This window comes from Schistocerca piceifrons, chromosome 4 (assembly GCF_021461385.2).
Source record: "Schistocerca piceifrons isolate TAMUIC-IGC-003096 chromosome 4, iqSchPice1.1, whole genome shotgun sequence".
Taxonomy (NCBI): Eukaryota; Metazoa; Arthropoda; class Insecta; order Orthoptera; family Acrididae; genus Schistocerca; species Schistocerca piceifrons.
This window is the reverse complement of record NC_060141.1, coordinates 365842092-365864203: the sequence shown is the minus strand read 5'-3', so window position 1 is coordinate 365864203 and position 22112 is coordinate 365842092. Positions and strand designations below refer to the sequence as shown.

Genomic DNA, 22112 nt, shown 5'->3' with positions numbered 1-22112 from the left:
TATACTTACCTATTTATAGACACTTAAATGAAACTATACAACTTCATGGTGGAACTGGGGTGAAGTAAATCATTTTTTCTCAAGGGTTCTTTAAACACTCATGAATGTGGGAAGAATGAGACTTAATGAATGCAGCAAAAGTGTGATGCAGCGGATGTAGCAACAAAGATCTATAACAGTCTAGTGGTGCAGTGTATCGAAAACAAAGAAGTAGGCCTACTCCTAGCTCTTAAGGTACTGTCAAATGGGATGAAGTTGGCTGCTGGGGTGAAGTTGACTGAAAAGTTAACATAAAATGTTTTTTTAAAGTAACAGCACATAAGTGCAAGTATATGTACATTAACTTATGAATTTGCCATGTAGGTTGCAGTTTTGTTTGTTGCACCCCACAGTTGTCAGTGGAAAATGGTGCATGCATAAAAATTTAAATTGTATGAACTGAAAAAATATAGCCTAGCTGTTTTACAACTGTGTCTCACAGAAATAACTTTAAGTGGAAAACTAAGATGGTTAAGTTTAAAGTCTAAAATCAGTCAGCTTCACCCCGTGTGACAGTATGCATTTTAGGGCCCATCTTTACTAGCCTTTTTTTCTTCAAATGGTGGTTCTTGCCATATCCCTGAATACTGACCATTCCTCTCGGAACACCCTTTGTGTATATTATATGCAAAGTGAAACTATGAATATCATACTGCTTCTACGAAATGTCAGTATTGTGCAGCAGCTTGAAATCCAAAGGAGTGTTTTCATGGAAATTGATTTATTGAGTGTCTGAGAAGATTTCATAACATGTTGTCTGTGGAATCCTGAGGCAACAAAAAAATAAATAAAGGCGTTTGAGGGGATGAAGTGTTGTCATTGAGAGAAATTTCTCATCAGCTTATACTTTCTGTGTACCCTCAAGGCAAAGTAGATGATGCATAATGTTCACAACACTCTCCTGTGAGCTCTTCTCTCTGGCCCTGCTGGACCATGTAGTGCTGACTGGCTGTTGTGCCATCTTCTCCTGCTAATGTCATTTGGATACTGTATGAAGGGGCATATGGCCAGCACATTAACTTCCTAGACCTTGGAACTGCTACTTGCCATTCAAATAGCTCCTCATTTGACACCACAAGGCTTAGTGGAACCCCATTTTCCTGATCTCCCACCAAACAAAAATCCCTGGAAGTACTGGGAATAGAATCTGGTTCCTCCACATGAAAGTCAGACATGCTGACCACTCAGCCACAGAGGTGGACTTAATACTCTGCTGAATACGCAGAATGAAAGAGAATGTTGTTATACTTGGGGGATCCATGGGAATGAGGGGTATTGCTGTTGCTTACGTAGCAATGATAGATTTGCAGATTACCTGCCATTAATTTCCTCTGGCATAAACGTAAATGCTGTGAAAGTTTTGTATCAATGTGACATATCCACAAACAGTTAAGAATTTAATGGATATCAAAATAACCCTTTCATCTACCATTTATCAGTCATCAGTCAGCCACATTTATGTGAAGGGTCTTTTATATTATCTTTAAAACTATCTTTCTTGTACTTTGTGCTGAGCAATGAATTTGGAAACAGGTAGCCTGTCAAATAGATAACTTAGGAGCATTATTCACTATTGCTTAAGTACAGTGTTGTAGCTGTTGTTGGTCTTTGGAATAAACCATCATTAAAGAAGTCAGCTGGTGATTAATTCAAGATATAGATATCTTACAATTTGCTAATCAAGAAAGTAGGATCTTGAAGCATGAGTGCTGTGAGCTAAGTTGGTAGTCAACAGAAATTTTTTTCATTGTAGTTGTGTCTGCCTGCTGCTGATTTCTCACAGTCCATTAATAGTTCAGCACAGCACATAGAATTTTTCTTAAGAATATCGATACACATCCAGCTTAATCCTAAAGGATAAACTGTATTAAACTTTAAAGTTCCAGATTCCTGTTTCCTAATGTTTGCTTTCATTGATTTACAGGAAAGGTGAAGGTTGTGAGAGCACTGTACAATTACACAGCACAATTAGTAAGTAAAAACAAATCTTAATTTTATAATTAATTGCCTACTAATTCACTAACACAACAAAATTCTGATGACTGTCACCATTGGATCAGTGTGTTACCCAGCTGTCGAAATCGAGTCACAAGATTTCCACAGATGTTGGAAGTAAAATGTGTTCCTTCACTCTTCCAAGGATACCTTAAAAGTGGAACATAACCTAATCAAAGTCTGAATAAAATGATTGCTAGCCTGGGAGATTCTTGTTTCACTCATTGATGTAAGTTTTCATTATATTTCTGAATTATCATGGAAAAGGATAGACTTATATCATTGTTTTAGATTTTTGCTTCCTACAGGTGAAAGACATCGGAAAAAAGTTGTTGTACTTTTCCCTTGTATCAGACGGTCAGAAAAAATAAGAGGGGTCAATCTCATACTTGTTACTTGTTTTGGGGCGAGACCGATCATTTTTTTTTCCAAAATCTAAGGAATTTGGTTCATCCATTTTTGAGATAATTAATTGGAACAATAAATAACTGTAGATTTTTTATTTCTGTTACATTGAAGAAACATCAGAATTAAGAATGATAAAAACTGAAATCATATATTCTTAGCAAATGCATATTTTAAACAATCGCATCCTTCAGTAGAAGGTATTGGTCACATAAATAAAATGCCATTCACAGGCACTGTTGAGAAGTCAGTTTCTTCCTCTGTAAGTACTTTGTGGGAACCTCCAGTTCATCTCATTCTCAGTATGGTCTACCTTTATTTTCTCATCTTCCAGACTTACTCTGTAGATTTTTTCCTAGAGCATTCTCAAAAATTTCATAAGTACAGATGAACTCTTCTTTAAATTGTCTATACTCCTCAAGGTACTGTACATTCACTCTCACACTAGCTGACCTAGCGAGACGGCGCAGTGGTTAGCACACTGGACTTGCATGTGGAAGGACGACGGTTCAATCCTGCATCTGGCCATCCTGATTCAGGTTTACAGTGACTTCCCTAAATCGCTCCAGACAAATGCTGGGAAGGACACGGCCAACTTCCTTCCCCGTCCTTCCCTAATCCGATGAGACCGAGGACCTCGCTGTTTGGTCTCTTCCCCCAAACAACCCCAACCCCTAGCTGACATTTCCTCCTCCACAGACTCTGTGCATCTGTCCTAGCTGTGATGAAAGTGATATCCAGTGGTTGCATGGATTTGGTGCATAGATATAAATTTTATACTGTGAACACTACAGTGACAGAAGTGAAGTTTAAAACGTCTCCAATAATATCTGGTGTATTGCAGAAAATATTCATCAGATGTTGCCATATAAATTGAACCATGCCATGCATTAAATGTCGATGCTTTGGTATATGTCTTGCCAGTTAACAAATAAACCAGTTTGTGGAGACTGGCCAGCTGCTTCATGAAAACCCATCATGTGAGTGGAGGTTATCACCCTTCCTGCTCCCCAGAGTGTGCTACCCAATTCAGGAATTTAAAATCCAAGAACTTAAGGTTTCAGATTGCCTCTCCACTCAAAAAAGTGCACTCATTTACATCCTGTTTCATTGGTATTGGCTTTTGCCTCTAATGTGGCCAGGTCATTGGCAGCACCTCGAATACTTACTCCTTTCATTCCCTCATTGTCAACCTTTTGCAGTAGTGCAAGTAAATCAGCCCATGAGGGGGAGAGACTCTACTCTTCTGTGGATTCTTGACTCCCAGCACACAGCCAGAGAAGCAACATCTTCCTGTGGCACCTATCAATACCAGGCCTGCCTTTAGATTACCCTCTTCATGGAAATCTACAGGCTAGTGACCTGACACAAGCCATTGAGTAGAGGATGACGAGGATGAGGATAGTCCCAATCTTTACATAGTCCATCCTCTCCACTGTCCTGAATGATGATGAAGTGATGAGGACAACACAAATGTCCATTCCCCAGGCAGAGAGAATCCCTTACCTAACCTGGTCGGAACCAAACCTGGGAGCCTGTGATCTAGAGGTAGCAACACTAGCCACTGGACCGCGAGTTGCAGACTTTAGTGAAGGAGCCATGGACTAAGGGTCGAAGGGCTGCCTGCTTCTCTTCAGTTCCTGCCCCCATAGTGGATACGCCCTCTCAAAAGTCTGGACCTTCTATAGAAGGAAGACGGCTACTCCAGTGACGTCAGAGGTGTCAAAACCTTAGGGAACTCTGAATCTACATTTTTCGATGTTCTCCCCCCCTCCCACTGGCGACAGACAGTGATCCTGTGTGTGACCTATTATTGCCTTGGCCTCGTCACACCTAGTTAGGACACCCTTAACATCACATCTAGCTAGGACACCCTTAACATGATGTTTCAGTGGAACTGGTGTATATATTACTGTCATGTGCCAGATCTGCAATACCACACTGGAAGATATAGCACTGAGAATGAAACTGGCTTGAGTGATCACCATTTGTAACATTTATTTACCTCCAAGCAGAGCACTTTCTTATCTTAAGATGAACACCTTGATTCAGCAGCACCCTCTCCCTTTTCTCCTATTTGTCAATTTCAACACACACCACCCCCTGTGGGAGAGTACCATGTTATCTGGTGGGGGCCTTCTGATTAACCTACATTTTTCCAGTCTTGATCCGTGTCTCATCGATAATAGTACACTTACTCACTTCAGTGCCACTCATGCCACGTTTTCGGCTATGGACCTTGTGATCTGTTCCTCCAGTCTTGTGGATTCACTACAGTTGTTGTTACATCACAATCTTTGTGCCAATGATCACTTTCCAGTAATACCATTACTTATTTGTCACTGTCCAACAGACCATTTGCCATATTGGGCTCTCAAAGAGCCAACTGGTAGTTCTGTTCCTCTACTATAAACTTTGTCCCCACTGTCAGACTGCGTCGGTAAGATTTTCGGAGACTGCCTCAGTGTTATCAACCTTGCCACTGAAACCACAATTCTCTATTATTAGGGCACGTTCCATTGGCAGCCAATACCACGGTAAACCAAAGACATTGTCACAGCTTTTCACCAGTGTTGAATGGCCCTCCAGCATCTCAAATGGCATCCTTCACCTACTGCCCTCATCACTTTTAAGTGGATCTGTGCAAAGGCTTGCTAACTGATTAAACAAAGTAAGAAGGAATGCTGGGAATACAACATCTCTTCCTTGAGAACGGTTGTCTGCTTGGTTGCCACAGATAGATAATTGTTCAGGGTATCTTTCTTCATGGTGATGTTTTTATCGATGTATCACGGATTCACTTTGTGACAGCATTGGCTTCCTTTTATTACTTGGTTATCTTTTGAATGCATAAAAAAAGTTGAAGATATCCCCGTGTCCTCCCCCCCCCCCCCTCCCTCCCACCATAATCCTGAATTATATAATGAACCTGACAGTGACTGGGAACTGTTTCAGGCCCTTGACTTCTTGGTCAAGGGCTGGCCCTTTCTTGATTCATAATCAGGTGATCCCAACATGTGAATGTGACTCACAGACTCCATCTACCATCTACTAAGGGGCTTCAACCTTATTTGAATGGAAAGTGTGTTGCCTCCACACTGGAGAGATAGTGTCATCATCCTAATCCTTAAACTGGGCAAAAATCCAGTGTCCATCAACAGCTACCAACCTATTACCGTAACCAACGCATTCTGCAAACTGCTAGAAAGGATGATAGCTCAGTTGTGCTGTTTTCTTGAATCGTGGCCGTGTGCCCCAAATCACTGTTGTTTCCAGGAGGGATAACCCACAACAGACTATTTGGTTAGGTTGGAACCAGCAGTCTGACAGGCTTTTTCTAAATGTGGACATCACATTGCAGTCATTTTTATCTACATAATGCATGCTGCACTATTTGATGGCATCACATTTTAAGTACCCTCCATGACTGGGGCTCTTGAGCTGCCCTATAGAATATTGTCAATGTTTATCTCACTGATTGTTTCAGGTTAGAGTTTGCACATTGCACAACTCCTCATGGATCCAAGAGAACAGTGTTCCTCAGGGCTCTGTGCTGAGTGTTACGTTCTTCCTCATTGCTATCAGTGGGCTAGTAACCTCTGTTGGACCTGTGGTCATCCCTGTGCTGTATGTTGATGACCTTGACATTTGGTACAGATCACAGTCTGTATCCTTGGCTTGAATGGCAGCTTTAAACAGTCATGCCTCTTGGGGTGTGGATTACAGTACCATGGTAGACCAAAGACATTGTCACAGCTTTTCACCAGTATTTGCTGGGACCTGGTCGGGTCTTGTGTGGACTATGGTTGCCAGATTTTTGCTTTAGTGGTACCTTCAGCTTCGAAATTATTGGACCCATTACATTAACATGGTGTAAGACTGACCATTGGTGCATTTTGGACTAGTCTGGTAGGTCATCTCCTCTCTGAAGGAGCCATCTTACCCAGTCACTTGACTATATCAACTCTTGTTCATTTTCTCAATCACCTTATGACAGTTTCTTAATCACTTGACATATCAATTTCTTTTTGGATACAAATGTATTGTAATGCCACTACTACATTATAGGCAAATCTGTGGGAATATGCAGCTGACGTATTGAAGCAGGTGCTGGTAGCTGGTGAGTGTGAGGTGTCAGGATTTAGATTACTGTGACATAGCTGTTGAATTACTACAAGGTGGACCAGGCTTGCTCAGTGAAATCTGCCAGTACAGTAGTAATGCACTGTTCATGCAGTACAGGCAAGGGGATTTCTTCATTGATGGGTTATAGTAGTGTTGAAAATGTGACAAAGTGGCACATTGGCATAACAGGTGTGCTGCTACCCTGTTTAAATAGTTTTCATTCTGGTAGCAGATTCATTCACAGCCCAGCAGTTCTGTAAGGAGTGGGGTTACAGTAGATGAGGAGACCACATGGAGCAGCCAGCAGCAGTCTCAGGTTCAGGCCTCTGTCATGGTATCTACTTCGTGCACTACATCCACTCCCTGGACTTAGTGGGCCACTCCAGGCTCACTCCTGCCCAGTAGGCAGCAGGTCTTATCCCTTGCATGACAGCTATCTTCAGCCATCGCAGTGGAGGTGGCATCACACCACATGCCTACGGCTGCTGGGATGCAACTCATTCATCACAGAGGTGGTTACCATAGCAAGATTCCCTCCCATCTTCAAGCACCACTGACCCAAGGTACTAGGGCATGACTTCTGATGGGGTTGTGTGCTGCACTGGTGTTATCAAAGCAGGGTGCACGTATTGCAACCAGCTGGCTGGACCCAGGCTGTCATCTCACAGATCACTTGGTACATTCCAAGTGCAGTGAGGGGCATGGTCATTACTCCATGCCTACAAAGCATAGATGTATTGAGTAAAATAAAGTGCTAATTTTGACAGACAAGTCTCTGAGGACAATCACTGACCTGCAATCCTGCATCAGCTCTCCGCTACCTACCATCCTGCAGTGTAGCCACCCCTGGGGTCGCTGATATTTGGTGTCAGGAGTGCAGTCTTTGACCCTGTCACCATGTCGTGTGGTGAGAGCAGAAGAATCGGCCAGACCTTCAACTGGCATCTGTGGATGAAGATGATGTCTAGACTGCTGCAGTGTTGCAGTTTTAACAGCTTATGGTGGGATGGGTGCAGTCTGTTTGTTTGTTTATGTTTTTATTTGACTGCAAGTATCGTGGCAAGCTCGGTGTGTGGCAGGTAGTTGCAGACAGTGTTCTGTGGAGTGTAAACAAGAATGTTAAGTTCTGCAGTATGTGCCAGTGGATGTGGCTCATTGAAGAGCAATGTAACATAGTAAAATGTGCAGTGATTCAGGTGGTGAGACCAGGATTATTAATTGTTTTCATTGGGTGAAATAGTACTTATGGACAGCCACTCAGAGTAGTAGGTTGAAGTAATAAGTATTATTATGATGTGGTTAAATATGGGGATAGCAACATGAATGATTTAAGTCAGTGATATCTATCCTATTTGGATGTGATGAGTGTTGTTTGGAGGCTGTGGAACCTGTGCCAGATGTATTGGTAAATGCATATGCCATTGATTTTTGTGCTGTGCTGAGCAGAACTGCAGACAAAGTTGTTTTATTTTTAGGTACTGTGGAAAATGCAAAAGAAGTTGTTGATAGTTATTTTGCAGATGTTGGGAAAGAAACAGTGCAGATGTGTGTGTTTCCTTAGAAGCAGGGTGAACAGAGGGAAAGGAAGAGGAAACAAGTTCATGAAGTTAGTGATGAAGCCGACAGGGCTGAATCGGTTGAGGAGTGTATGCTAGAGGTATGGAATGTAACAGTAGTGCGAGTACTGGGTCACAACCTTGCAGAGCACCTGCTGACACAATGGTCATAAACTATGTGAAGGTGTGAGGCAAACCTGAAAATAAATATTCTGGCTAAACAACATGCGAAAGTTAACCTTCAACAATGGGAAACTGTTGCCAGTATAAAGCTGTCATGAGATGCATTTGTTGTACTGGACAAACCAGCTAAACAGTGTAAAAAGACACTAAGGCGTAATTCATATGATATTGTACCACTATGTGCCAGGCGGTTGCTTTTTTGTGAGCAGGAGTACTAGAAATCAAAGCATTCATTACAAGGGGAATTCAGTTTGCAACAACCACTAAAGTGAGAGAGGTAAGTGGGGCTACCTGTTGCAGTATTAAGTGGTAGTATCATATGTGGGTCTTATGTGAGGGTAGGTTTAAGAATATGTTTTCTAGGTTAAAAAAAAACAAAACAACAACAACAACAACAACAACAACAACAACACTGGATAGACACATAGATAGGATGCTGAGAAGGTGATATGTTAAGGATAATTTATTAAGAGGGAGAGAGTTCTCCATTGTTATTTTTAGTTTGTAAATGTGGAATGGAGAGTTTGAAGTTTTGGCTGCACAAGCAGGGCAAGGTGTCTGGTAGTGGAAATGTTTTTTAGTATTTAAAATAATGAGCTGGGTGTGGAGCCTTTTGGAGATGTTGGGAGATTAAGCAACACAAGAAGAGATTCAAAGTTGATGAAAGCTGTAGTGAATAGTGAGAGGGTGAGTGTTGATAAGAAATTTATTCCATAGAGTGGTGGACGATGTGAGACCACAGAATAAGCTGTGAGAGTATAGAGAGAATTGCCGAGGGTGCATGACTGGCAGGATGTAAACATGTAAAAGCACAATGTGATGCGATCTCAGGTGGGACCTTTGGGACAGCTCTTCTTGTGGAGGAGGATAGTTTAGTGCACTACTATTTATGGGCCAATCTGTGGGAATATGTATTGAAATGTTGCAGCAGAAGCTGGTAGCTGGTGAGTGTGTGCTGTTTGCATTTCAATTACAGTGATAGAGCTCTTCAGTTATTGCAAGACTGACCAGGATTGTTCAGTGAATCAGTAACACATACTTCTTGCAGTACAGACAAGGTGATTTCTCCACCAACAGGTTTCATTAGTGTTGTTGAAAATGGACTACAAGCAGCACTTTCACATGACAGGTGCACTGCTATCTATTTAAATAGTTGTCGTTATGGTAGCAGATTCATCTGCAACTCAGCATCTCTACCAGGACATGGGGGCTATGCCAGATGAGGGGACCACAACCAGCAGCAGTGTCGGGTTCGGGTCTCCATGCTGATACCTACTTCCTGCACTAAGTCCACTCCCCAGGCTTATGCTACGGCTCTGCAGGACATCCTAAGCTCACTCCAGCAGCAAGCTGGACTCCTGCTCAGGGGCAGTTGCTCATATCCCACGTATGGCAGCCGTCTTTCTCTATCACGGTGTAAGTGCTGCTGCACCACATGCCAATATCCGCTGGGGCGCAGTCATTCATCAGAGCTGGCTACTGTAGCAAGATTCCCTGCTGTCTTTTAGCACCACTGATGCAAGGTACATGTGGCACAGCTCACATGACGGGGATGTGTGCTGCACACAGAGCACCCATGTCAGCAAAGCTGGGCAGATGTGTCGCAGCTAATTGTTTGGACACTGGCTATCATCTTGCAGGTCACCTGGTCCTCTTCATGTGCAGTTGGAAGGAGTAAAATAAAGTCAAGTCTCTTTGACCAATCACTATCGTGCAAATTCTGCATTAACCTTCCACTTCCTGCACTGCAGCCACCCCTCCATCCTGAGAGTCAGCTACAGTATCGACCCCTGTCACTCACCCTTGGGCAGATTACCAGTTGGAATGTGCCTCAAGACCCTCTGCCGGAATCTCTACTGACCCTGCTTAGAGTATACTTCTCATATATTCCCATGTACTCCTTCGTTACTACCTAGACGTGAATTGGGACTGATCTGTTTCAAGGACCTAAAGTTTGTCACCTCCATGGCTTCTCCTCCCTTTCCTCCATGTAGGAATCTACCACCCATGCCACCTTCACATTGTTCATAACAGATTAACCCATAATTTTTCTTTGTGTAATTAGCCACTCCCACATTGTGGTTACATAGCCTTACAGACAGTAGCTCACACCCTGCTTCTGGCTCTCCAGGCCAAGCATGAGCTTCCAGATTCTTTGCCTGTAATGTTAGTAGACAGTGTGTGGCCAATTGAAATGGTTCTTGGATTCCATTGTGAAAGTGGTTTTAATTTTCAGATCTAACATATACTGGGCCTGGGGAGGACCTCAGTCCTACCTCATCTGCCAGCCACTCTCTGTTTTATTTATTTTTAGGTGCATTTATCACTTTTTTCTGCTGCACCTTACTTTTATTTTTTTCATTGTGCCTACTCATACAGCTCTCCAGTGAAGGCAAAACCTTAAGGACTCCTTGTACACATTACTAGCTGAAAAAAGAGCACATGAATAGGCTTTAATGTTTCCTACAAGAGAATGGGTTCTATTCCCATTTTTAACTCTTTGACTATAGCAGATCAGGGCTGGGACAGTTGGAGGGGTGCCACTGCTGCATGCTGAGCCCAGGTGGACACATGACTGCACCCTTTCACCTGCTGACCTGATCATTTCTCTACTTATTCTATTGTTGTCGGTCTGATTGATGCTCAATATGTTTTTAGCTTTTTTACTATTATGGATCTCTTCACCATATGTCTGAAAGGAATTATTGTTACTGTCTTAACCCTGCAACTGGTTGTAGAGGGGTGGGGTGTGTGTGTGTGTGGGGGGGGGGGGGGGGGGAGGCAGGCAATCTCTGGCATGAGGGAGGTTCCTCTTGCTGCAATTGAGCGTACTTTCACCTCTCTTTAAATTACTCCTCATCTGTGGCATCAGTAATGCATTTTACATATATCACAATTTGATCAAATACTGGCTGATGTCAATAACTCCAGAGAGACAATTCCTTAAATGAGGGTATGATGACCTCACTTTCTAGTTCCTTAATCGTCCCCCCAACCTACCAACCGAACATTCCATTATGTCATGTGGGATCAGTTCTGGGGTAACTCATCAAGTCAGTCTGAAGTTTTCTAAGTAAAAAAGTGTATGTTGCAAATTATATTTGCTAAACACAGTACTCTAATATGAAGCTCTGACACAAACAAATCGGATTGCTGACACAGTTTACATAGATCTTAAGATGATCCAGAGAGAGAAAAACATGTCATCCATGTAAAAGTGTGCAACTGAGGCTGAAGAATAAATGAGAATTGTTTTAAATATCGATACAGTAGTTGTTCTCTTGCACAGTGTGTGTTGGCTATAGTGACAAATTATTTATGGTGTGAATTCAAGAATGTTCTGCAGAGACCTATTCTTTCAGCAGGAGACACTAACTTATGCTTCCCAATATATTTCTTCCTTAATGAAATTCAGCATCTACCTATGCTAATAATAAATATGTAAAACCATTATGTCTGTCAGTAAACAAATTATCAATAGCCTCCAAAACACATTACGAGAATTTAGTATACCCAGTAAAATCTTTGGGATGATACAACTGTGCATGGATGGCTCCCAAGCAGCAGTCAAGTTCAGAGGATCCATATCCCCCCCCCCCCCTCCCCAACTTTCTAATTAAAACAGGCTTACGACAAGGAGACACTGTTTCATGTGTCCTCCTCAACCTTGCATTAGAGAAAGTGGTTCGGGAGAGTAATTTACATCCATACAATGATCTCAGATTCAAACACGGTGAAGTAAAACTCCTGGCTTATGCAGATGATATAGTGTTGCTGAATGACACTGAGGAAGAACTGAAAGATATGTACAGATCTCTCAGGCACAGTGCAGCAAAATGAGGCTTTTGATTAACCAAGAGAAAACAGAATATATGGAAATAAGTCTATTCATAAACCCAAATCCTTACTTTGAAGAGTGTTGGATAGACTGTCAGAGACAGAGCACCTTGTGTTCCTGCTGCTAAGAAGGCGAGTACACTGTTCGTTTGTTGTTTATTTTTATGAGCTTCCAGCAGGAGCAACTTATTTATTTACAGAAACCTGTGTAGTTACTAGATTATTTTTGTAATTTCTTGCATGTTCGAGTGCTTACTACGCACAAGCTTTTATTTTAATAACAGTGTAGCGTGCCGTAACGCCATTGCTGTTGACCCTTATATCAACCCTTGAATCGTACAGGCTTTTGTTTGTTTTGGTTAGTGTAGCTCAGTGTTGCTTAGACCGTTAGTGAGAGAGCACTTTGAATAGCTGCTGCTAATAAGCTGAGTATACTGTTTGATTGTTGCATATTTTTACGAGCTTCAAATGGGAGTGACTGCAGTAATAGATAGGAACTGTGATTGCTGTGTACAGATGTGGGTTGAGTTGACGACCCTTTGCTCACAGCTCCAGGCTGCGTTGGCTTCAGTCTCACAGCTTGAGGCTGCTGGCAAGGGGCATCACTGTCGAGGGTCAGATGCGGGGATGCGAGAGACTGCGTCAATCACGTCCGACGTTTCCCCTGTTCCGTCCACTGCCTGCACTGAGGTTGACCCCTTACCCATGGTTAAGTGGGAGACCATTCTGAAGTATGGCAGGCAACAGAAAACTTTCTGAGGGGCCGATTGTAGGGCCTCCTCAGTTCATTTAACGAACTGGTTTCGGACGTTATCTGTGGCTGACGATGTCTCAGCCAGATACAGTCATCCACCATATTCCAGAGGAAGCTTCTCAGCCCGCAAGGTCTGGGTGTTCACAAGGGGTGGGTTTGCTGATAGTTGGGAGCTCCAACGTTAGGTGCATAAAGGGACCCCTTAGGAACATGGCTGCCAAGGAGGGGAAGGAAGCCATTGTGCACTCCATGTGTATACCGGGGGAGGACGGGGGGGGGGGGGGGGGGGGAGTCATTCTGGATGTGGAAAGGCTGCTTCCGGATGCCATGAGTACAGGGTGCAACCAACCGATTAAGGCGGACCTCACCATCTGCAGCATCGTCAATAGAACCGACTGTGGTCCTTTGGTGCAGAGCCAAGTGGAGGGTCTGAATCAGAGGCTCAGGCGGTTCTGTGATCATGTAGGCTGCAGATTCCTTGACTTGCGCCATCGGGTGGTGGGTTTCCGGGCTCTGCTTAATAGGTCAGGAGTCCACTACACACAGGAAGGGGCTACACGGGTAGTGGGGGCTGTGTGGAAGGGACTGGGTGGGTTTTTAGGTTAGAGGGCCTCAGGGAACCACTGAAAGGGCATCCGTCTAAAAGGGCGAAGGTAATACACAGTAAGTTAATTGTAGAAACGATCAGTATTGTAGTTGTAAATTGCCATAGCTGTGTTGGGATAGAACCAGAGCGCCAAGCCCTAATAGAAAGTACTGAAGCTCAAATAGTTATAGGTACAGAAAGTTCAGCAGAAATTTTTTCTAACAATCTAACAGTGTTCAGAAAGGATAGATTAAATACAATTGGTGGTGGAGTATTTATTGCTGTCAGAAGTAGTTTGCCTTGTAGTGAAACTGAAGTAGATAGTTCCTGCAAAATAGTGTGGGTAGAGGTTATACTTGACAGCTGGACTAAACTATTAATTGGGTCGTTTTACTGACCCTCCGACTTGGAAGATATAGTTGCTGAACAGTTCAAAGAAAACTTGAGTCTCATTTCAAATAGGTATTCCACTCATACAATTATAGTCCAGGGTGTATACGACCCGGACAACCGGGAGATCCGAGAAAAACCCGGGAATTTTTTCATCCGGGAGAAAACCGGGAAAAACCCGGGAATTTTTTAGAATTGCGGGAATGTTTCATTGTTTGTTTCATTGCTTTAGTTTTCAGTTAAATTTTTGTGATTTTGGCTGGTAAGACCCAATACTCCAACATAGGATATTACTATACCCATCGTCTGCAGGATAATACTGCAGCAACAAAACATTATCAAGAGGAAGAAAAAACGATAATAAAACTGACGTCGCAAAGGAAATCCGCCATATACAACAACAAAACATAGTGCTCATACAAGCGTCTGCCAGTAGCAAAGTGTATGAAAGGCTTTAAAAAGACTATGCAATGATTCAAACGACAAATTGCCTCCGATGAGCGTGACGTGACAGCTGTTGACATTATATTTATTTGAGCAGTTGCGGGTGGGCTCTTGTGCGTGCGCATTTGAGTTGCGTATGGGTAGTTCCTTCTCCCGCTTCTGGCTACAAATGTGTGGCTGTGCGCCACTATCTAGTTCTGCCCCGGTTCGGAAATATCGAAGATCCGGGACTGACGCACAGAGCAGTCTGAGTTGTGGTGGGGAGGTGGGTAGTCTCCACGTGACCTGTGTTTACATTTAGTGATTTTGCTGTTTCCTCTCCATTTATTACTCTCGCATCAAATGAAAACAAAACGGATTTCTGTGGCTGCGAGCTATCAAATGAATTAAAATACGTTCGCATAGTTACGGAAGGCTAAAATATGTTATTTTCAGGTTTTATTTCTACCTTTCTGACAGTCAAGCATTACTCACCTTGCAGAACAATGAAGTTATTTTTGTCGCCGTGCTAAAGATATTTGGCTTTTGCGCTGAGCCAGTCAATTTATATGAAACAGAGTGTTTAATTTCACACTGTTGGCTAGTTTCAACTGTTCGCTGCATTTCAAATGCACGTTTTCCATCTTCCAGCTCGCATGGCATTATGCTGTAATGAAGAACCAAACATGAGATAATACAGTACCGGTACTCAAGAAAATTTACATCCGAATCTGGACATACGAATGTGCACTTTAAGCCCAATTATATATTTTAGTATGGTTCACGAACTTCCGATGAACTTGAAGTGTCCTCTTATGTCTTGTTTCTTTTGTGACATAGTGCAAGATCTTTTAATGTTTTACACGTACGAACATACGGGCTTCCTGTGTCATCGTAGCTTGACCGGTGGCGCCTGAACCTGACGCTCTCTGGCAACTGCTGAAACGAATCAGTTTCTAACAGGTCACGGGAAAACATAGCAGGTGGTGGTTTGAAAAGCGTTAGTTTCAAAGTAAATTTCCTTTTACACTAGATGAACTATGTGCGAGAATGTACGATGAATTTCTTAAATCACAGAGCGTTTGACTCTCAATTAAAAATCAACTCTTTGAAGACGACCATCTAGAAGAATTTCGAGCCCAGAAGATCAGACATTTACGTCGTTATTAAAAATTTTACTGGCACATTTGTGTAATATATCTTAAAGTGTAACACACGCAAAAAAGATCAACATTATATGTGGAAGCTTAGCTTCTCTTGCAGCTTATTAATCTTCGAGACTACGATTATATGTGAAACCTCTGTTTTTCTTGTACCAACACTAAGTACATTAATTTAAACCATCAACTTTTCTTATTTGTGTGTTCTCGCTACTTACGAGTGATCTCGGTATTGGCTGACTACATCACGTGTCCTATGCTGTCACCAGATGGCGAGATCACATGACATGAGCTATGACTGGCTTACAAAAGCGCGTCGCAATCTCGATTTCAATGCCTTGGAAAGTAACATGCGGTGTTTGGTGGAATTCGAATTTATATCTTCGTAACACGAAAATATGCAGCGTACATGTCGCTGCTGCACATCAAAGATCTTTCCAAAACGTGTTTTCCCCCCTGAGTTTCGTTTTTTAAAGTGCCTGGGAATTCTACGTCGGCGTATAAAACCATAAACATTCAAAAGACTGGTAAGTTTTACAGTGCCGAGGAAAAGTATACTCTCACAGAACACGGGGAAAAATGTATTTTCACCCGGGCGAAAGTGTATTTTCAACCGAGAAATCCGGGAATTTTTTTTTCCTAGTCCATGTATACACCCTGTAGTCGGTGGTGACGTTAATCTACACTCGATATGCTGGAAAAATTATACGTTTAAAGCCGGCGGCATGCATATGTCATCCGAATTGTACTGCATGCTTCCTCGGAAAATTATTATGAGCAATTACTTCATGAGCCCACACGAAACATAAATGGTTGCAAAAGCATACTTGACCTCTTAGCAACAAATAATCTGGACAAATAGTGAGTATCGTGACGAATACAGGGATTAGCGACCACAAGGCCGTAGCTGCTACGCTGAATACCGTAACTCCTACAACCATCAAAGAAACGCAAAGTATATCTATTTAACAAAGCTGAATAAAATATTCTTAACGCCTTTTAAGAGCTAGTCTGCACTCCTTCCAATCTGATCGTGTAAGCATAGCAAAGCTGTGGAATGATTTCAAAGAGATAGTATCGACAGCAATTGAGAGATATATACCACATAAATTAATAAGTGATGGTACTGATCCCCCATGGTACACAAAATGGGTTAGATCGCTGTTGCAGAAGCAGCGAAAAAAGCATGCCAAAATCCCCAAGACTGGCAAAGCTTTGCAGAAGTTCGAAATATAGTGCGTACTTCAATGCGAGATGCTTTCAATAATTTCCATAATGAAACTCTGTCTCGAAATCTGGCAGAAAACCCAAAGAGATTCTGGTCATACATAAAGCACACCAGCGGCAGTACGCAATCAGTACCTTCACTGCACGATAACAACGGTCAAGTCATTGATGACAGTACCACTAAAGCAGAGTTGTTAAACACGACTTTCCGAAACTCCTTCACCAAAGAAGACGAAGTAAATATTCCTGAATTCCAATCAAGAACAACTGCCAAGATGAGAAACATAGAAATAGATATCCTTGGTGTCGCAAAGCAGCTTAAATCACTTAATAAAAGCAAGGCTTCTGGTCCAGATTGTATACCGGTCAGGTTCCTCCCACAGTATGCTGATACAATAGCTCCATATTTAGTAATTATATACAACTGCTCGCTCAGAGAAAGATCTGTACCTAAAGACTGGAAAATTGCTCAAGTCACACCAATACCCAAAAAGGGAAGTTGGAGTAATTCATTGAATTACAGGCCCATATCACTAACGTCGATTTGCAGTAGAGTTTTGGAACATATACTGTATTCAAACATCATGAAGTACCTTGAAGAAAACGATTTATTGACACGTAGTCAGCACGGATTCAGAAAATATCGTTCTTGCGAAACGCAACTAGCTCTTTATACTCATGAAGTAATGAGTCCTATCGACAGGGGATGTCATTGGTTCCATATTTTTAGATTTCTAGAAGGCTTTCGACACCGTTCCTCACAAGCTTCTTCTAACCAAACTGCGTGCCTATGGAATATCGCCTCAGTTGTGCGACTAGATTCGTGATTTCCTGTCAGAAAGGCCACAGTTTGTAGTAATAGACGGAAAAATTGAGTAAAACAGAAATAATATCCGGCGTTCCCCAAGGAAGTGTTATAGGCCCTCTATTGTTCCTGATCTCTATTAACAACATAGGAGCCAATCACAGTAGCCGTCTTAGATTGTTTGCAGACGATACTGTCATTTACCATCTTGTAAAGTCATCACATGACCAAAACGAATTGCAAAATGATTTAGATAAGATATTTGTAATGTGCGAAAAGTGGCAATTGACCATGAATAAAGAAAAGTGTGAAGTTATTCACATGAGTACTAAACGAAATCTGCAAAGTTTCGATTACATGATAAGTCACACAAATCTGAAGACTGTAAATTCAAATAAATACTTAGTTCCAATTTAGGGTATTTGAATTGTAATCGCTATCACATAGATAATGTTGTGGGTAGAGCCAACCAAAGACTAGGATTCATTGGCAGAACACTTAGAAGGTGCAACAGGTCTACTAGAGAGACTGTTTACACCAGGCTTGTCTGCCCTATTCTGGAGTATTGCTGTGCGGTGTGGGATCCACATCACGGTGTGGGATCCACATCAGATGGGACTGACGCATCACATCGAAAAAGTACAAAGAAGGGCAGTTCGTTTTGTATTATTGCGAAGTAGGGGAGATAGTGCCGCAGACATGATACATGAATTGTAGTGGCAATCATTAAAACAACGGCGTTTCTCGTTGCGACGGGATCTTCTCATTTCAATCACCAGTTTCCCACCTTCATAAGGAGAAATGATCATCGTGATAAAATAAGAGAAATCAGGGCTCGCACAGAAAAATTTAAGTGTTCGTTTCTCCCGCGCGCCGTTCGAGAGTGGAATGGTAGAGAGACAGCTTGAAGGTGGTTCATGGAACCCTCTGCCAGCCAATTTATTGTGAATAGCGGAGTAGTCACGTAGATGTAGATGAAATTGACCACTCTAAATTCAGAAAAATTCTTCAGTTTAAATACCCTGAATCACGTTTCAGCAGTAAAAATATCATAACAGTGAATGCAAACGAAAGAATAGCCTCAGGGTCAAGATGTCTGTACTCGCTAAGCAGCCCACTCAGAAGTAAAGCTTTGTCAATCACCACAAAGATGAAGATACACAACACTATCATCTGCTCCATAGTACTGTACGGTTCAGAAAGCTGGACCTTACAAAGAATAAAAGAGAAAAACAGAATGGTTTCGAAAGAAAAGTAATGAGAAAAATCCGGGGACCTGTGCTGGAGAATGGCTTATGGAGAATTGGAAAGAAGAATGAAATTTATCAGTTAGTGAAGCAATCCATTATCATCTAGAGATAAAATTAGGAGACTGCAGTGGGCTGGACATGTGGCTAGAATGGAGAACAACAGAATCGCCAAGAAAGGATTTGAAGGGACTCTCCAGGCAACAAGACCATTGAGCCAAACTCGTACAAGGTGGAAAGATGACATAGAGGAGGACATCGCAGCATTAGGAATTTCCACAGGGTGGAGAGAGACTGCGAGAGATGGAAGGCGGTAGAAGCAGATCGTTGATGCAGCGTATGGTCTGCAGGGCCTGTGATTGCTGAGGAGAAGAAGAAGAAGAAGAAGAAGAAAAATTGCATCTGTCTGTCTGTCTTTGAACATGCTAATCTCGAAACTGCTAGACGAAGTTTTATGGGGTTTTCACTGGCAACTTCAGCCTGCTCGCGGGTGCCGTGCACAATATTAGGCAGATGTACCAATTTCTTTGGCTCTTCAGTGTAATTAATTTCTTAGACTATATTCAACTAATCGTTTTGTTAGGATGAAGTTACACGAGGCAGCTATTAAGAACACAATTATACAGATATTTTCATGAAAACAAAAACTTATCTTTAGTGCACTAAGCTATTGTGAAATGTTTCCTCACTGTAACATGTATTATCTAAAGTTTTAGTTGTTGTAGAAACTTTCAGTATGTGTTTAAGGATGGGATGAGACAAAAGCAGGAAATTCTACCACACACAAGTGCTGTGCTGAACAGTCATGTTAACCATTTCAGATAATATGAAACCTTTACATAACAAACAAAACTGAGGAACGGCTACCACTCGCCTATAGTGCCACATAAACACATGTAACAGCATAGGTACTTGACTAACTTTAGAGCTACTTTACCTGGTATGGTTGCATTTTGGTATCTGTGTATGAAGTTCTCGGAATCACCATGAGAGGTCAGCGCTAGTGCAATGAGATTGGACTGTTGCCTGTAAACATGTGCCACGTCAGTGCTCTTGGAAGAGAGCTGTGGTGGTGACATGGCTCTGTTGTTGTTCCCACATAGTGATTTGCGGAGATACAAAAAAATCGAAATTCAAGCAGAAAAAAATAGAGATTCAAGCAGTGATTAAGTACTTTGTGAAGAAAGGTAAGAAAGCAAAGGACATTCATGTTGATTTCCAGAATACACTGGGAAACTCTGCTCCTTCATATTCAACTGTTGCCAAGTGGAGAAAAGAATTTAAATTTGGTATGGAGAGCTTAGATGATGATACATGCAGTGGTCGGACAAGATGTGTCACTACTCCAGAAATCATAGTAAAAGTGCACAAAATGGTCATGGAGGTTCGCCAATTCAAAGTGCATGAAATTGCTCATTGCTTGCCATATGTCATCTGAAAGAATACACGAAAAAAGCAAGGAAGAAAGTCATCTTCCATTAAGATAATGCACACCCGCATGCATGAGCCATCACCGTGGCAAAATTACATGAACTAAAGTATTAATTGTTGCCACACCCACCTTATTCACCTGATATGGCTCCGTCAGACTTCCATCTCTCCCCAAAACTGAAAATTTTTCTTGGTAGACAAAGATTCACTTCAAAAGAAGAATTGATAGCCTGAGTTGACAACTATTTTGCCAACCTGGAGGAAACTCGTTTTCGAGATGGGGTCAAAGCACTGGAACATCGTTGGACCAAGTGCGTTAATCTACAAGGAGACTACATTGAAAAAAAAAAGTTTCAGTGAAGAAAGTACTTTTTTTTCTATTTCGTTTCGAGAACTTTTCAAACCACCCTCATAGTTGGGTGTATTTTTCCTAGCGAAAGAGTGGTAGCTCAGAAGGGTTTCTGCACTAGTACATGTTTCCATGTTCCAGTCAGCAATAGCTGAATTCTTGCCTTTTCTCATGTTTCCTTGCTGTATCGTTTGTGGACTTGGTTATTTTAGTTATTTTTTCGGTAAGCTTGGCTCCACTGTGTGAGCCATTATCTGCTTCAGTTTATATGTGGCCTTGTGATAAGCCTCTGTAATGGCCCACAATTCTTTTTCCAAGATAATGTCTTACACTGCTGTCTTGAAATGACTTCACTTACCTTTCAACAGCTGGTCAGTCATCTGGTTTCATCTGTAAGTGTTAAGTAATGAGTACCACAATGTTAAGTAGTTGTGGAGGTCAGACGCCTCTTAGTGTTTGTGGCTGTTGCCACCTAAGTATTCATATGTAACCTACATGACTGTTGGTAAACAAATTAGTATTTATAATTTCATGGTTGCTGTTAACTAATACATGTCAGGTATACACAGCCTTGTGTCTTGTCTGTTAATGTATGGTGTCATGTTAGTCCTTTGAGTTATTAATGTCAAACATTATTTATTTTTTGCTTAGAAAATCAAATTTATTTTTCTTTTGCAGACAGATGAACTATCCTTTCAAGAAGGTGATTTGCTGTATGTGTTTGACCAAGTGACAGACCCAAATTGGTGGAAAGCCCGGTGTGGGAATAGAACTGGTCTTATCCCCAGCAATTATGGTAACTACTTTATATTTCTTCACAGTAAGCCATAAAAAGAATAGAAAAACAGAAGCTCAGCAGTCATCATTAACAAGAGTACACCCATGTATTAAAGAATCATATTAACTGAAATCTAAAGTTAGTATGGAAATTCAAACTTTATTATATAATTTACGTTACTTGGAAGCTGAAACTGGCAAATGAAAAATGTGAAATGAAGCTATGCCTTCTATTCTATATTTTGAGAGGTACTGAGAAAGGAAGTGAAAGATGTAAATCAAAGGGAAAATTCACTCAGAAAAATTAGACAAGAGATTTTACTGTTTGTCAGTGTGTCAGCTCAACAGCAGATGGTATTTTGCCGTTCTTACAAAGACCCACTCTGTCACAAATTGTGAGTCATTTATCCCAGTATCAACAATAATTTTCATACATAGAATGAACTAATACGTTGGTACAATATTGTGAAAAGGAAAGTTGTTACTTACCATATAGCGGAGATGCTGAGTTGCAGGTAGGCACAACAAAAACACTGTCACAATTAGCTTTCGGCCTGTAAGACCTTCATCAGAATTAGTCAGCAAACACACACACATACACATTCACACAACTGCAACTCACCCAAACATAACTGCCGTCTCAGACAACTGGCAGTGTGGCCTAAGTTGCCTGAGACTGCAGTCGTGGGTGTGAGTTGCATTTGCGTGAGTGTGTATGTGTGTGTGTTTGTCATCTGATTTTGATGAAGGCCTTACTGGCCGAAAGCTGATTGTGACATAATTTTTGTCATGCCTATCTACAACTCAGCTCTCTGCTATATAG

General features: G+C 41.7%; 1 protein-coding gene across 1 annotated transcript in view; it reads left to right on the top strand.

Annotated features, from left to right (window-relative positions):
* Window positions 1-22112, top strand: part of LOC124795223 (osteoclast-stimulating factor 1-like) — a 65506-nt gene that overhangs the window by 26046 nt on the left and 17348 nt on the right. Inside the window, exons 2-3 of the mRNA XM_047259142.1 lie at window positions 1964-2010; window positions 21191-21308. Of these exons, the coding sequence (XP_047115098.1) occupies window positions 1964-2010; window positions 21191-21308 (165 nt within the window). The remainder of the gene's footprint in view (window positions 1-1963; window positions 2011-21190; window positions 21309-22112) is intronic.